Below are 18,125 nucleotides of genomic sequence, written 5' to 3'. Positions count from 1 at the left end.
CCTACAATTGGCGTTGTCTGTGGGAAGAACTTAAGTGTTAGTAAGTATGACAGTCAAGCATGGCAGGATTAGGTCCACACCAGGAGAATCCCCACCAAACTAACCCTCAACTGACAGAACCCATTGGGTCTCAACGGCAAAATAATCCTCCTAACCTAGGGACAAATCCAGGCAATGGAAGGAATCATGAAGGAAGCGTACATACTACCCAGACCAGCCAAAGTCATACCCAAGTGGGTAGTCGTGTATCCCGAAGGCGAAACAACCATCAGGCCATGCAACGAGAGATAAATGACCTGAAAAGAAAGTTGCGCCGTGCACGGCAAAAGCGATCTCCCTTCAGCTCAGATGCATCCTCTAATGAGGAGGAAGACGTAAGTTACAGACGGAGGTCAAGAACTCCCTTAAGTGAAACTTTTTCTTACGAGAAGGAGTTGCGCCCTACATAGAGGTATGAGAGCCCATCTAGCAAGGGTTTGGGCAATGATGCCATGAACAAGGTATTGGATCAGATCTCCAAATCACCCTTCGTGCACAGGATTGAAGGGGCTAAATTACCCCGACATTTCAATCAACCAATGTTTACCATCTACAACGGCCGAGCAGACCCGGTGGAGCATGTGAGTCAGTTTAACCAGAGAATGACCATCTACTCCCAAAATGAGGCTCTGATGTGCAAAGTTTTCCCGTCCAACTTGGGGCCAGTGGCGATGAGATGGTTCAACAACTTGAAAACAAATTCCATAGGCTCCTATAAGCAGCTCACCCAAGCTTTTTGCTCTCGCTTTATTACAAATAGCAGAGTCCCTCAACCCCTAAGTTCATTATTGTCCTTATCCATGCACGAGGGAGAGACCCTAAAGGAGTATTCGGATAAGTATTGGGAGATGTACAACGAGTTGGATGAAAACTACAATGATGTCGCCATTAGCACATTCAAAAGTGGTCTCCCCATCGAGCATGACTTAAGGAAATCTCTAACTGGTAAATCTGTTGCCAACGTTCATCAGTTAATGGATAGGATTGACAAGTACAAAAGGGTGAAAGAAGACCAACTACAAGGAAAAGGAAAGGAGAAGATCGTTCCCCTCAGAGGGAATGATTACAGGTCGGAACGATACAACCATAACCAGCCGAGAAGAGACGAGACAGGCTGGACAAACCAACGTGCAAATGGTTAATGCTGTGTTTAGAGAGCCAGTACAGCAAATTCTGGAGAAAGTCAAGAACGAACCTTTCTTTCGATGGTCAGGAAAAATGGTTGGGGACCCTGCGAAACGCAACCAGAACCTGTATTGTCATTATCATCAAGACCATGGGCATACCACTGAGGATTGCAGGAATCTATGGAATCACCTAGACCAACTGGTCCAAGAAGGAAAGTTACGTCACCTTTTACACCCCTCTAGCGGTCATCTGGGCCAGGCAATGCAAGAGCCTCGAAAAGATGTATCATTAAGACCTCCCACAGGGACGATACACGTCATCCTTGCCGCTCCAAGAAGAACTGGCTCATTTCCTTCCAGGGTGCTGTCCGTGGCTCGGCTCTTCGCCGAGGACAAGGAAAGAGAGTTTAAAAGGTCTAAAAAGGGAAGTTCTTTAATATTGGGATTCTCGGACGAAGATAAGAGGGAAACTATCCAACTTCACGATGATATTTTAGTGGTTATGCTGAGAATTGGAGGTTTCGATGTGAAAAGGGTACTACTAGACCCGAGCAGCGCAGTAGAAGTAATGTACCCTGATCTATACAAGGGGCTGAACTTAAGGCCGGAGGATTTGACGGCTTATGACTCCCCCTTTATCAGCTTCGAAGGGAAGACTGTTGTACCTAAAGGGCAGATCAGATTACCCATACAGACCGGATCAAAGGTGGTGGAGGTGGACTTTATCGTGATCGATGCTTACTCGCCCTATATAGTGATAGTAGCCAGGCCATGGATCTATGCCCTGGAAGCCGTATCCTCTACACTTCACCAAAAGATAAAATACCCGTCTGGAGGCCAGGTGGAAGAGATTGGCGGAGATCAGGCCATAGCTCGGCAATGTATGGTAGCCGCCATCTCACGCCAGTCCAATGCCGAGTCCTCGGCTTTTGAGAACTTATAGCAATCAACCACCTCGGCAGTGCAAGTCAATGAACTAGCCGAGGAGATAAAGTGTGAAAATTTGGAAAGTTTTACAGTTGACAATAACCTAGAAAGATTTTTCCAGGTCGGTTCGGAGTTACCTCCTAAAAGAAAAAGAGGAACTGGTCAGGTTTTTGAAGAAAAATGTTGATGTATTTGCATGGGACGCTTACGATGCCCCGGGGGTTGACCCTAGTCTCATTTGTCACTACTTAAATGTTAACCCATCTTCCATTCCAAAGAAGCAGCCACCTCGACGCCCTTCGAAAGAGCATGCCAGTGCCATTAGAGACGAAGTGATAAAGTTGAAAAAGGCAAGGGCTATTAAAGAAGTCTTTTACCCCGAATGGCTGGCAAATACGGTGGTGGTAAGAAAGAAAATGAGGAAGTGGCGAGTTTGCGTGAACTTCACGGACTTAAATAAGGCATGCCCGAAAGACCCGTGCCCGTTGCCTCGAATAAACCGACTGGTAGATGCGACTGTAGGCCACCCTCGAATGAGCTTCCTAGATGCCTTCCAGGGCTATCATCAGATACCACTGGCATTAGAGGATCAGGAGAAAACGGCGTTCATGACACCCGTCAAAAACTACCACTATAAGGTGATGTCTTTCAGGTTAAAGAATGCAGGGTCAATTTACCAAAGGATGATGACCAGAATGTTCGAACTACAGCTAGGCAAGGTTATTGAAGTCTACATAGACGATATGATGGTAAAAAGTAAGGTGGTGTCCGAGCACGTGAAAGACCTGGAAATCATATTTGGCATCTTAAGGGAGCATAAGTTGCGGCTCAATGCTTCTAAGTGTTCATTTGGGGTCAGGTCTGGGAAATTCCTAGGCTATATGGTAACCCACAGAGGAATAAAGGTAAGCCCAGCTCAAATCAAAGCGATTAAAATCCTACAGGCTCCTCGGAACCCAAAAGAAGTGCAGAAACTAACTGGCATGATTGCAGTGTTGAACCGGTTCATATCATGATCTGCAGACCGATGCCGACCTTTTTGCCTCTTAATAAATAAATGGAAAGGATTTGAGTGGTCGGAGGATTGTGTCCTAGCCTTCCAGCAACTTAAAGAATACCTGTCGCGACCACTCATCATGTCTAGCCCTGAGGCCGACGAGGTCCTGTTTGCGTACATAGCAGTAGCCCCTCATGCTGTAAGCCTAGTACTGATACGGTATCAACCTATGGTTAAACAAGTAGTCCCGGGTAATCCTACGCATGGGAAGCACCATTCCTTCTTCTATGAAAGCAATCATGGGAATGACGATTTGACCCACTTCTCTATCTGTTAACACTCCTTCTGGGGGACAGTACTCCAGAACCACCCCTTGTGGAATATGGTATTTTGCCCTAAAAGCCTCCATGGCGGCCGAAGTATCTACTAGATATTTGAATCTACCCATCTAAGTCAAACCGGAGGGCCGAGAAAGAAAATCGAAGTGAAAATTGAGAGCCGAGGAGAAATTTGAAGCAACGAAGAGAATAGAACTTACGGGTCTCCTTACAACAATCACCGAAACGCTTGGAAATCTCTTCAAGGAAGGATGCTTCGCAGAAGTAGCTACAGAAATTTAAAGGTCGGAAATGTTCGTGAATCTCTGGGTGCTGGAGTTCTCTGGACTTCTTATATGCTAGTAAAAAAGGAAAAACAAGTCTCTTTAGGGCTTTATATAGCAAGGGGGAAAAAGGAGATCACTCCCGCTCAAGAACTCTGGGAAGAATGTTAGCCGTTAGATCTGCGTCTCACTGTTAGATAAGGGAGATACCCTCTATCTCCAAGCCCCTTTACTAGGTTGGGCAAGCTTGGATGCCCCTACTCCCAACAAGTTGCTGGTCGGGATCGTGGAACTATCGCTCGAGAAGTAAGTCAGCTGGTCCTTGTTTGGTCATAAGGAGAATCACTCTTATTAGGTCAGAGGCGGCTGGCTCGGGGGAACCAACAAGAAACTCTTAATTAAGAGACTATACTGGTATCTATCTAAGAGTCAATATCTGTGAGAAGCTTCCTTCTTATACACATCCGAAGCAACGTTTGATCATCAGCATTAGAGAGTTTTGCGGCAAAAAGGACTTTCATTTTCACACGACCAGAACAAGAAAGAGAATTGACAATAAATGACATAAGAGAAGAAAAAGAACAAGAAAGAGAATTGACAACAGATCTAATTATTAAAAAGAAGTATATAGGGTACAAGGCTCCACCAAATCCCAAGATTAGGCATAAAAAGAGTACAAACCTGATGTCGGTGATATAGGAGTAGTTGATCCACCCAGTCAAGTGCAAAAAACACAGTAGAATCACGCAACGCACGCTGCTGGTGTGCTTCCTGCCCGCGAGGAAAGAAAGAAGAGCGATAAGGTTTAGTTCAGATTCGACTGTGCAGTCAAATTGGCAACTTCAGCTTCTTTTTCTTCCAATCGCCTCTGCAGTTGTGCTAGCCCTTCCTCTATAGTGTTGTTAGCAGGTGGAGGAAGAAAGTTTGATGTGGAGGCAGCATTAGCTGCTGTGACCATAACTGACACCGTTTTAGGAAGAAATTCATCGAATACACTTCTCAGAGATGGAAGTGGAGTGATTTCAGGAGAGATAACCAGGGTAGAAGCCTCCGAGAAACCTGATGAGGGGATTCTCGGGAACTCCTCCCCTCGTAAATTGTAGCGCGTCAAAAGTAACTGCCCCTACATGTGTGAACCAGGAACTAATTAATCTCATCTTTTGTAATGTTAAAACCCCACTTTTCTCCTCGGAAGGAGATCAAAAATCGGAATTTTAAGGGGCTATTGTGGGGACCGGCCCAAAATAACAGGTTGGGCCTTGGACCCGTCCGAGGACCTCGACCTATCCGAGGAGTTAATGTGACTCAAGCAATCCATATTCAAACGTCACTGGAAACAAAGACAACATTTCTGAGGAGATATTTCTCCTTGGATACTGAAAATGCGGAGCAAATGTACATCCCAGTCACTAAAACCCCTCTCCTAGATACGTGAACAGGAAATAAACACGAAATATCTAAGCAAAAACTGCCACCGCCACATTGAATGCATTACAGCTACTCTCCTGGCCGCATTAATGTGGAAAAGACCCCTGAACAGTGCTACCTTGGCTACCGTAATTCACAAAGAACTGAGAGGGGTGTCTGATGGGACAGGTGCTCAGGTAAGGGTTTAAATGATCGACAAGTGTAAAGCCCAGATAATAAGAAAGGGTCTATATAATGTATATAAGTCCCTGTAAGAAGGGGCATAGAAAGAGGGAGGAAAGAAAAAAAGAAAAAAGGGAAAAGACTATTGCATGTAAAGAGGTCCTGCTGCATCACTTTTTATCCAGAAATTAGGTTTTATCCTTATCATTCTGGGAGATTTTGAAACGTAATGACTTTGTTTCTTGTTCATATATTCCCTCAACCCATACAGTAATCCGTTTAACTTACTTAAACCCAGTTCTTAAACCCATATTCTACAAGAATTTATTGTGTTGGACTTTTTGGACCAGGACTTGAACAACAAGGACTGGGCCACCAAATTGTTCCCCTACAATACCAATGACTAAAAAGAACACACATTGCCTAGTAGAATCAGTGCCCCTTAAAAAATGGCTTAGGTTTTGCTCTCTACAAAGAGAATTTTTTTAAAACAAAAACAATATTCTTTTTTTACTAACATTTCATTTTGTGATATATAAATTACACCTTTCAGTTGGAATAAACAAACCTAATTGCTTAACCGACATGTTACTATATCATACTTTTTCTTTTTATTAATAAGTTACACATGCATAATTTTAAAGTTGACTAGTGTACACTTTGGCTGTTAAATTTTTGTGTTGTTTTTATTTTGTTCATCTACATTGCAAAATTTTTATTTTTATTATTTACAACTGATTTCATTTTCACACTGGTCCTTTTATCTGAATTTTGATAGTAATATTCCCTACAAAAAAAATGAACTCCCTAAATTTCAAAGTATTTTAGAGCTAGTATTTCATGAATTATTTAAATATCAATGATCAAATTATTGACAAAAATAGATGAGTATGATCAATATAAAAACAAAATCAAACACAAATTATCAAAATGAAAAACTTTAAACCTAAAGGATTAAAATAAAAATAACCTTAAACTTTAAAAGCTAAAAGTGTATTTTATAGTCTATAGTCTTTAAAGTTTAATTACCAAACATGTTTTTTAATTGCTGAGTATTTTATATCAATTGATCTCATCCTATCATCAAAAAAAAAAAAAAAAAAGATCTCATCTTAAAGTCTTGATGCAATTAAAATACTTTGCAACCAATCTTAGTTTGGATTGAACTCATCCTAAGGGTATGTTTGGATTGAACTTATTTTTCTGAAACTAAAAACTGAAAACTGAAAACACTATAGTAAAATAATTTTTAAATATGTGAATAGTGTTGTGGGACCCATGAACAGTACGTGAACAGTATATGAACAGTGCTTGAATAGTACATGAACAATATTTTTTGTCCCTTACATAGTAAAATTATGTGATATTACTGTTTATGCGTAAGAAAAAAAGAAAAAAAAAAAAAAAAGCCAAAAAACACATAATTGTAAACGTAGATGCCCAATCCAAACCCCACCTTAGTGTCATTATCGGACATTGTAGGCTATTTTAGCATGATTCCAAAATTACTAAATAACCTCTCTCTCTCTCTCTCTCTACCCAATTTTCTTTTAATAATTAATGATGTATCAAAGTAAAACACATGTTCTCAGTAGCAAAAAGTTGATTGTGCCACGCGTGTATATATACTATATAATAACTTACTATTTTCGTTTTCATTTTCATTTTTATATTTTTATTTATTTATTTTGATGCGACATTTTATTTTTCACGTTTATATTATTTTAGTTATTTGTGGTGGTATCAGGTCCAATTAAAAACGTGGATTCCAACAAAAAAAAAAAAATTCCAAAAAACGTGAGATAAGGTATCCAGAAACATCACAAAATGTATAGTAGAAATCTTTTAATAAAATCATTACTATGCTGGTCCCATAAATGTTTTTTTTTTTTAATCATTGTGAAAAAATTGTTAAATTTCTTTATGTATCAAGACTTTTTTTTTTTTTTTGGGTGATAAGGGCTATGATTCCATCCTTGAATCTACCCATGTGAAGTAAATATTATTAAAAAAATGTAAAAATTTGTGTGAGAATTTTTACATTTTTTTATTTGTTAATGTGAGCCGACACATTTGCAACACAATAAGGGGGGGAAAAACGACTTGTTAAAAGTGAGTAAAAATGAAGCATTGTTTATATAAGTAGGTGCATGCATGTTATTATACTCAATTAGTCTGATGAAACGAAAAAATTTTATAATATTTCTTATAACTGTCTATGTGGTATATTATAATTGGTATAAAATAAAACAGTATTAGTGCTGATTTTGAAAAAAATAGTATAATAAATTAACTTTTACGTCTCTAATTCTGCTATTTTATAAATGTTGTTTTTGATGTGGATGCTTGTCAAATTCACATAGGAGGGCCAAAGCCAATTGGTCAAGGAGGAATTGAGAGAAGAGAAGAGAAGAATAGAAACTCAGCTTTAACTTGTAAACGAAACCATGGATTAAGGTTTAGGCAGCCCATGTGAAGGAATAAACAAACCTAATTGCTTAACCGACATGTTACTATATCATACTTTTTCTTTTTATTAATAAGTTACACATGCATAATTTTAAAGTTGACTAGTGTACACTTTGGCTGTTAAATTTTGTGTTGTTTTTATTTTGTTCATCTACATTGCAAAATTTTTATTTTTATTATTCACGACTGTTTTCATTTTCATACGGGTCCTTTTATCTGAATTTTGACAGTAATATTCCCTACAAAAAAAATGAACTCCCTAAATTTCAAAGTATTTTAGAGCTAGTATTTCATGAATTAATTAAATATCAATGATCAAATTACTGACAAAAATAGATGAGTATGATCAATATAAAAACAAAATCAAACACAAATTATCAAAATGAAAAATTTTGAACCTAAAGGATTAAAACAAAAATAACCTTAAACTTTAAAAGCTAAAAGTGTATTTTATTGTCTATAGTCTTTAAAGTTGAATTACCAAACATGTTTTTTAATTGCTGAGTATTTTATATCAAGTGATCTCATCTTAAAGTCTTAATGCAATTAAAATACTTTGCAACCAATCTTACTGTCATTATTGGACATGGTAGGCTATTTTAGCATGATTCCAAAATTACTAAATAACCTCTCTCTCTCTCTCTCCAAATTTCTTTTAATAATTAATGATGTATCAAAGTAAAACACATGTTCTCAGTAGCAAAAAGTCCCCTACATTTTTCAATTAATTATTTAATTTTTTTTCTTTGATTGTGCCACGCGTGTATATATACTATACAATAACTTATTATTTTCATTTTCATTTTTATATTTTTATTTATTTATTTTGATGCGACATTTTCATTTTTCACTTTTATATTATTTTAGTTTTTTGTGGGGGTATCAGGTCCAATTAAAAATGTGAGATAAGGTATCCACCACCAGAAACATCACAAAATGTAAAGTAGAAATCTTTTAATAAAGTCATTACTATGATGGTCCCATAATTTTTTTTTTTCCTTAAATCATTATGAGGGCCTCCATGCCCTGGTTATTCGTATAATAAAATCATTATTACGTTGCTCAATAAAAGATAGGCTAAAATACAAAATTCATCTTCTAAGTTTCTCTATCTTTCATTTATAAGTTTACATTTTGTCATTTTAATCTTTTAAGTTTCAAACATTTTCAATCTATTTCTCCGTTAACTCATCATCTCTATCTGCCATTAACCTATCCTAAAACGACCATTTTGGGCATAATTTAATATTTATTTTATTTTTTATTTTTATTTTAGAAAAATGTTAATTAAAAAAAAATTAAATAACCCCAGTTACCCCACCCACCTCATTTGAAGAGCATGAAAATTTCTAGCCTAACCCATAAGTGAGAGACTGAGAAGAGAAAGAGGGAGAAAGAGATGTAGGGAAATCTTGTACCTCCAACAGTACCTCCTCCAAAAATTGTTGTAATTTGAATTTGGAAACGAAAAATAATAAAGACTGTGAACTTTGGTGGAGAAAAGCTAAAAATGAAATAGGAAATTAAAAAAATAAAAACACCCGCCAGGAAATTAAGTTAGAATAATATAAGCATCGTGGGCCAAATGTTGATTTCCAGCAGAAATAATCATGGTTTGTTTGCGGGCAATGTACGTGCCTGAGAGTGTTGGTAAAACCAAGCCAATCCTGTTTTTCTGCTCCTTCTCGTCGTAGAGGAATGAGGAAATCATGGTTTGTCTCTCCAGGAGGTGTCTTCTTGTTGTTAATTAGTTGTGGAATCCATGAGCTCCAGCAAATCGCTACCTCCAACAGAACCTACTAGTTCTCTCTTTCTCCCTCTAAATGTCCGTTTGGAAATAACTTATTTAACTAAAACTGAAAACTTTTTGCTAAAAGAATAGAAAAAAAAAAAATTAAAAGCTAACTAAATAGTACAATGAGACTTATTAATAATATCAAAAAGTGCAACGGAATACATGAATAGTACCAAAAGAAACTAGAAACAAAAATAAGCTGAAGTTTTCATCGGCTCCCAAACGGTTCGTTTGGAAATAGCTTATTTAACTGAAATTGAAAATTTTTTACTGAAAGTTCCGTAGATAAAGATAAAAGGTAGCTGAAATAGTAAAGTACAACCCATGAATAGTATTAATAAGTACAATAGAACCCATGAATAGTAGCAAAAATAAGCTAAATAAGTTAAATAGTATTAAAAAAAACCAACTTTTTAAGCAAATACCAAACGCACACTAAGTCTCTCACTTAGGGTTATGCTAGGGATTTTTGTGTGTTCTTCAAATGAGGTTGATGGGGCCATGGAGGTAATTGGGTTATTTTAATTTCTTATTTTTTTAATTAATTTTTTTAAAAAAATTAAGAAAATAAATAATAAAAAGTAAATTAGAGTTAACAGCAAAATAGGGATGGACTGAATTGAAAAGGCTTGAAACTTAGAAAATTGAAATGACAGAATGCAAACTTAGAGTACTGAAATAAGAAATGAAAAAACTTAGAAAGTGAATTTTACATTTTAGCCTAAAAGATACTACTTTATAAGTTTGGTTAGTGTCTTGTATCTATACAGTTGATAAATCTAATTATATAATTATCTGTAAGGTTTATTTATGATATTATATATATATATATATATATATATATATATACACGTACTTGTTTTTATAAAAGAGTAAAGAATACTGGTCTAGCGAAATGGTACCTTGTTTATTACCACAAATGGTATCTTGTACATCTAGTGCAATCAATGCCTTCAAGTTATTCATTCTCAGAAACAAAAACAAAAACAAAACAAAAAGCCTTCAAGTTGCAAAATGCGTGAAACATAGTAGTTAAATTTTAAGAAAATAATAATAAAAAATAAATTAGAGTTAACGGCAAAATATGAATGGATTGGATTAAAGAGGCTTGAAACTTAGAAAATTGAAATGACAGAATACAAACTTAGAGAACTAAAATAAGAAATGAAAAAACTTAGAAAGTGAATTTTGCATTATAGACTAAAAGGTACTACTTTATAAGTTTGGTTAGTGTCTTGTATCTACACAGTTAATAAATCTAATTATATTATTTATGATATTATATATATATAGACACACACTTGTTTTTATAAAAGAGTAAAGAATACTGGTCTTGCGAAATGGTACCTTGTTTATTACCACAAATGGTATCTTGTACATCTAGTGCAATCAATGCCTTCAAGTTATTGATTCTCAGAAACAAAAACAAAAACAAAGCAAAAAGCCTTCAAGTTGCAAAATGCGTGAAACATAGTAGTTAAATTTTGGTGTAACCATTTTACTAGCGGTTTAAGAAAAAAAGATATTATTTCTCGTTGTCCTGGGAGAGTAATTTGATCAGAATTCCTTTTCTCAGGATATTCTCAAATAACATGTAAAGTTCATTCAAGATTTAAATGTCGAAGACACTCAAGGCCATGGCTAATACCATGTTGGTCATGAGTAATAAAGGAACATGTTAGTAATTTGTTATGAGTGCATTTCTATGTAAGAATTTGAATTTTTTGTGGACTTGGGAGTTTTCCATAACCAATTTCATCAATTTATATCTATTTGAACCCTTTCATATATGTATATAAATTTGGTTAGTGTGTTGTGTCTATATGGAAGATAAACTAATTATTTATTTATTTGTAAGTCGATAGAATTGGATATGGAAAACCCCATTTCTACCAAAAAAATTAAATTAAATTAAATTAAATTTTTATATCAAAATGCATCTATAACAAATTACCGAGACGTTTCTTGTAGATATTTATTTATTTATGATATATCTTGTTTATTACCACAAATGGTATATCTTGTACAAGTACATTTACATCTACATCTACATCTACATCTACTGCAATCAATGCCTTCAAGTTATAAAACATGTGAAACATATCAAATAGTGACCTGACAATTATTTGGCACAATCTATTATCTGCTATCACGGTACAAACGCTCCACCCATCAATGTAAGGGTGTCAATTCCTATTGGCATGTCGGTTTCATGTCATGTTGAAATAGGAGTATTCGACTAAATACCTTAACTTGAACCTCATGTAATAATCATGTCGTGACTCTTCAACCCTAACCCATCTTGTTAATAACCTAGGTTGACATTACCCAACCCATTTGACATACTTAATAAACAAATCGTATTGGGTTGACACGAATATGACACAACCTATTTCAACCCACTTAATATTAAATATAACATCCATATATAGAAATAAGTTTTTTATATCCCAAATGTAATGCATACACTTCAAGTCCTCAATTCACATTCAAAATAACATAGTTGAACAAAAATATAACATCTTTCTAGAAATAAATTCTTTACTCTCCAAAAGAAGTGCATACACTTCAACCCAAATTCAAAATAATATAGTTCAATATTGAAAGAGTTGGTGCAAACAGTAAACTGATCATGACTAGGGTTTATAAAGTTTCAATTTACAATTATATTACTTGTAAATTTTTGTAATTACTCACATTTCTTTTTAAGTTTAAAATATAGGTTAGATATAAAAGGTGTATGACAAATCTAAAATAAAATGAATATATATATATATATATTTGATAAGCTAAAATGAATATTTATTTGTTATACAAATTAAACGGGTTCTGTTAAATGGGTCATTTTAGGTTGACACAAATAAATTAACATGTCAAACGTGTCTATTGCGGGTCACGCGAGTTAACCCGTTTATGACACGTTTCTTATCATGTCGCTTTCAAATCGACACGTTTCTTATCATGTCGCTTTCAAATCCACCCGTTTATGACCCAAAGCTAAGGCCCAACCCTAACTTGCAAAAATCTGTGTTTATTTGTATTGTGTTTGTGGGTTAGGTCAAAAATTGACACCCCTATCAGTAAGGTCTTAAACATGAAAAAAATTATTAGGTTTTGGGATCATCTGAAGAAAAGGAAAACTGTCTCCATTGTCATCTCACATAGAGAAAATTTATTTAACGAAATGCGTTACCATTATTGTCACTGCCCTATCATGATTGTGATTATGGTTATGAATAGTGAATAAAAATTGACGCGTCAAATAAAAATGATAGTTCACCAATCACAGTCTTGCGTCTCATCAACTTGTAGTGATGCATTGGTAATAGAATTATGGGTTGTCATTTAGGATGCACGGACACTTTATTTGGGGTGTCATACTTATATCATATCCGTATCATAACAATGTCTTATTTGTCACATCAAATTATAATTTTTTTAAAAATTGCTCGTGTCACTATAACATACCCATACCCGTGCCTTTGCATTCTAAATTGCCATATAAGAATGTAATGAATTCGCGTGAAAATAATGGTTCTTCGATCATATTCATTATTAAGTTGGGACAAAAATTTTAGTAAAACAAGCGACAAATGGTGTGGTCCTAAAATCATGATGTCATATATATATATATATATATATATATATATATATATAGACACACACAGAGTGATTTATAGGCGCTGTGGTGGCAGTTTACTAACCATATATGGAGAGCATATAAGATAAGTTCACCATAAATTGAAATGAAAATTTTGGTGGTTCAATCAGCATGCGCCTACGCACAATAACGGGTCGATAATAGTCTTAATTTCAAAGGTCCATGGTAGCTTAAAGTTAAAAGATGTCTCTGTCTTCATCAAAAAAACATCAACAAAAATAATATTAAAAAAAAGATTTGTTATTGATTTTCAAAAAAAGAAGGTAACGATGCTCTTACCTCCTTTCTCAATTTGCAATGTTGTTATCGTCCTCTTCCTTTTGGTCATTATTATTTATTTATTTTTTTTAAAGAACAAAAAAATGGATAGAGAGGGGTGACTTGAGTTGGTGACTTAAAAATAAGAGAGATGTTACGTCTACAACATTTTCACAACAAATTATAGGTAGTTAGTTGTTATTAATTGGTTCAAATTTAAACCTATTACTGAAATTACTTTTTTTCCCCAACAATAACAACCCGTAACAATCTGCTACTTAGAATTTGTTGTAAAATATTGTGAAAATATTATGAACATAACATTCCTCTCAAAATAATCATTATTAAGTAAAGAAACAAAGCAAAAATGTGTAAGAAGAAGAATATTCTTTCAAAAATAGTATGGGTTATGGAGTGTTGAAAAAATGGTCATTATTAAGTAAAAAACAAAGCAAAAAAGCATTACAAAAAGCAAAAAAGTATTAAAAAAAGAATATTCTTTCAAAAATAGTATGAGTTATGGAGTGTCAAAGTTTATTCGTTAAAATTGAGGGTCCGTTTGGTAATGTTATTCTAGTAATGTTATTTAAGTGTTGTGAAAATACGTGTGGGTGAAAAACTGTTGTAGAAATACATGTTGTGTTGTTTAAACAATGAAAACTTTTGTTTAAACAACGTTACCAAATAGCCTCTGAATTTTTTATTATAGTTACTCCATTTTTCTATGGACCATGCAAGATATTTTCCTTGGTTAAAATTGAAAGTTAAAAAATTTACTTTTAATTTTAATTATTTGTTTAGAACTTTTATTTTTTAACTTTTAACTTTATTAACATTTTATTGTCTCAACTTTTTCTTCTCACAATTGTAAACTATTACACTTAATCCAAATCCATTAATCGGAATCCATTAAAAAGATATTTATTTCTTTACTTTTGCTTCAATTTCTTTTTAACAATGCAATAGCTGTTAACAATTAACATATGAATAAAAAACAATTTACCAATAAAAAAAGAAAGAAAAGAAGAAGAAGTAAAGGCCAAGCAAAGGTCATTTCTTATCTTTCATCTCCGTGAACACGTGAATGTTTGGTAAGAACTGATCGCGCGATTTGATATTTGAGATTGATGTTTCTTTAAAAAGAAATTATGTACAATTTGACCATTAAAATTTAGGTTCATTTTTATTTTAATTATTTATGTTTAAAAGTTTTCGTTTTAATTTTTTACGTTTGATTATATTTTTATATTATTCATTTCAATTAATAATTTGACCATTAAGTACTCTTAGTGGGAGAAAATGGGCAAATGACTCTTTCAAAAAAAAATTTAGCATTTTGCTCTATTTTCCAAACTAATTGGGGAAATGCCTATGTTATAACTCGATTGTCCAAAAATTGAGTTTCAAAACGCTATTATAGGGTCTTTAAAATGTCACTATAAGTATGGGGTGATTAAACTTTAAAAAAAAAAAAAAAAAATTTACATGGAACTCGAGTTTGTGGAGTTCGAGTTCCAAATAGCTGCTATAAGGTCTTAAAACGTCGTTATAGGGCTCCTTAAAACGCCACTATAAGACTCTAGAAATTTTTTTATATTTATTTTCAATTTGTTATAACTCAATTGTCCAAAAATCAAGTTTTAAATTGAAACTCGATTTTTAGAAAATCGAGTTTCAAAAGAGAAGTATTTCTCTAATTAGTTTGGGAAAGGGGCAAAACGCTAGATTGTTTTTTTAAAAATGGCAAATGCCAATTTTCTTCACTCTTAGTGTTTATTTATGTTATAAAATAATGACTTTAAATTGCTGTAAAATGTAGTAATTTCATTACTCATTTTTTTTAGTAGAAAGAATTTCATTATTTTATATATATATAATCAAACATATTATATACGGTTAGATTACTAACAAAAATAAATAGTATGGATATTAATACAACTGGGCCTTGCACCTAAGTGGTACCCGGACCTTGTAGCCTTGTTAAGTTCGGGGGTTCGATCCCCCTTAAAAACAAGTTATATTAATATGAAAAGTCAAATATTAAGGCCTAAATAATTTTTTTTTTTTTTAACTGAAACGTGAATGGTCAAAATAACTCCCTAAAGAAATCAATACACACTCTTAGATATAAAATAACCACAAACTTTGAGGACAATTAATAAGTGTACTTTAGTCTTGAAAAAAACACACACAAGAAAAGAGGCATAAATATAGCTTACACCTACTAAATTTTTTTAAAATTATTTAATTTGGTCCTTTAAATTAGAAGTTATTAAACGAAAATAACAAACTTCAAACTTAAATGACTAAAATGATTTTTTAGCAAAGTTAGTAAATGTAAATTGCATTTTTGTTGCTAAAAATGACCTACGATAAAAAGCTTTTTAGACCCTATTAATAATAGGACATTTCTCCTAGGAAGAAAACCCAAGTTGTAATTAAGAACTTTCTCATAAAAAAAAGGTTGTTATTAAAAAGATTAACCGGAGTCCAACCTTGCGAGTACTGTCCTCCATTAAAGAATAAAGAAAAATAAGATCTTCGAGACTCCATTTTATTTTGGTTGAGAAATGAGACTCCAAATTTTGAACACTATATGGAATTGGCCAAACAGGTGAGACAAAAATACATCTTTCAAGTTTCTAAATATAGTACTGTAGGTTGTGATAAAGATTGAAGTAATGACATGTAAATTTTCTTTTCCTTCTGTAATCATATACTAAAATACAAATTTTATCAACATATTATATCAACCCTCAAATGATTATAAAAGTCCAAATTGTTACATCTTACATGTCTTTCAATAAGGTGTCAAAAATGAATTGGGATCCGGTGCAATTGCTAAATGCAATTGTAACATACGATTACAATTTTTATTTTACTTTTTTACTTTTTTACCTTTATTTTTTTACTTTTACTCTTTTTTATATTTAATGGTTGAGATTTAAATTTGTAAAAGCAATTTTAAATCTCAACCATCCATACCAAGCGTGCAATATCCTATGTGAGAGAAGAGTGTAATACACTAAATAATTATAACTATTCTTTTTTTCTTTTGTTGTCATGCCCTTAATTTAAAAAATATATAGAAATGATAACAAGGTAGAGTGAGGTCTAATCATGAGGTTCTTTTCCTCTCTCTAGGTGGGGGGTGGGTTGGGGGTATTTTATTATTCTTACCAGGCAAATTTGACATTGATGAGATATAAATGAAAAAGATACTAACCAACATTTATGAGAGTTTTAAGATAGATTATAATATAATATGTATAAAACATTAACTTATAAATAGGAGAGAGAGAGAGATGGGACCTAGGGTATTGCACCTAATCTCAATCCGTCAAAAATGCTCTGTCATGCCCTATTCCATCTTGTCGTCTTGTGCCAATTTTTCCTGCAATAAACACATGACAGAATGACACATTTTGTCCCCCTCCCCTCATCCCATCTCTCTCTCTCTCTCTCTCTCTCCTATTTATAAGTTAATGTTTTATACATATTATATTATAATCTATCTTAAAACTCTCATAAATGTTGGTCATTATCTTTTTTATTTATATCTCATCAATGTCAAATTTGTCTCGTAAGAATAATAAAATACCCCCCACCCACCTACCACCTAAAGAGAGGAAGAGAACCTCATGATTAGACCTCACCTTACCTTGTTATCATTTCTATATATTTTTGAAATTAAGGGCATTACAACAAAAGAAAAAAGAATAATTAATTATTTAGTGTATTACACTCTTCTCTCACATAAAGATGTGCTCTATTACACTCCATTTTGCAACCATGGCTCAAATCGTTTTTAAGAGTAAAATGGCAATCTTGTCTAAGAAAGGCTAATAATGTCATTTAAATTTTTAGATGGACAAAAAATTATTTACAAACATCATCAAATCCCATAATGATCGTAATGATAGAACAGTTGTTTAACACTACTTTCTCATCTCGTAATCTATCATTCAATTGTTTTATTACTTTACTAATATTGTGATTGATTTGATAATGGAGAGTAAATTGCTCATTGTGATTGAATTTAGTTATCAACTTGTTGCACTCTCGCTAACTAAAGTGTCAAAATAGAAATATTGGAATCCATATACTGTAATAGGGATTCAGCATATATCGAATGCAAGATATACCCTCTCCATCACTAAGATTTCTTTAGAGTAGATTGCACTCTTCAATTACCTTTTAGAAATGACCATGAATTCACGATTGTGTGATTTTAGACATTTGACTAGTTGCTAGTTTAAGACAAGTCAATGCTCCTACTTATTCTTTTTGTCAAAAAAATATACAAATACTACCTACATTTCAAATTGTTTGTCCTATCTAGAAAACAAAACTTTTTAAGGGAATATTATTTATTATCTTGTCTTTTAAATAAAAAGATATAAATTTTCAAAATTACTCTTAAACAAAGTTCTCAAAAAAATTTATCATTTAAAGTGTGTGTGTTTAGTAGGGACATAATAGAAAATTCAATAAATTAATGGCTTTCAATTTTAGAAACATGACAAAATTTTAAGACATCCTAAAATGGAATACAAGACTAACAATTTGTGACAGTTTAAGTAATATATAAATATGAATACTTGAGGTTTATTGAAATCGATAGGAAAAAATGTGTAAAAAGTGGAGCCACCCAAAAAAAA

General features: G+C 33.5%; 1 protein-coding gene across 1 annotated transcript; it reads left to right on the top strand.

Moving 5' to 3' along the window:
* The first annotated feature begins 491 nt into the window (after positions 1-491).
* Positions 492-1,181, top strand: LOC115963543. Its single transcript, XM_031082580.1, has one exon. It carries the CDS (start codon positions 492-494, stop codon positions 1,179-1,181), a length of 690 nt encoding a protein of 229 aa, XP_030938440.1.
* Positions 1,182-18,125: the final 16,944 nt, after the last annotated feature.

This window comes from Quercus lobata, chromosome 10, assembly GCF_001633185.2.
Source record: "Quercus lobata isolate SW786 chromosome 10, ValleyOak3.0 Primary Assembly, whole genome shotgun sequence".
In the NCBI taxonomy this organism is placed as follows: Eukaryota; Viridiplantae; Streptophyta; class Magnoliopsida; order Fagales; family Fagaceae; genus Quercus; species Quercus lobata.
This window is presented reverse-complemented; position numbering and strand designations above follow the sequence as displayed.

Bases quoted from the DNA above. Each gene is read 5' to 3' on its own strand.
- LOC115963543 (XM_031082580.1), top strand. From the start codon at position 492: ATGAACAAGGTATTGGATCAGATCTCCAAATCACCCTTCGTGCACAGG.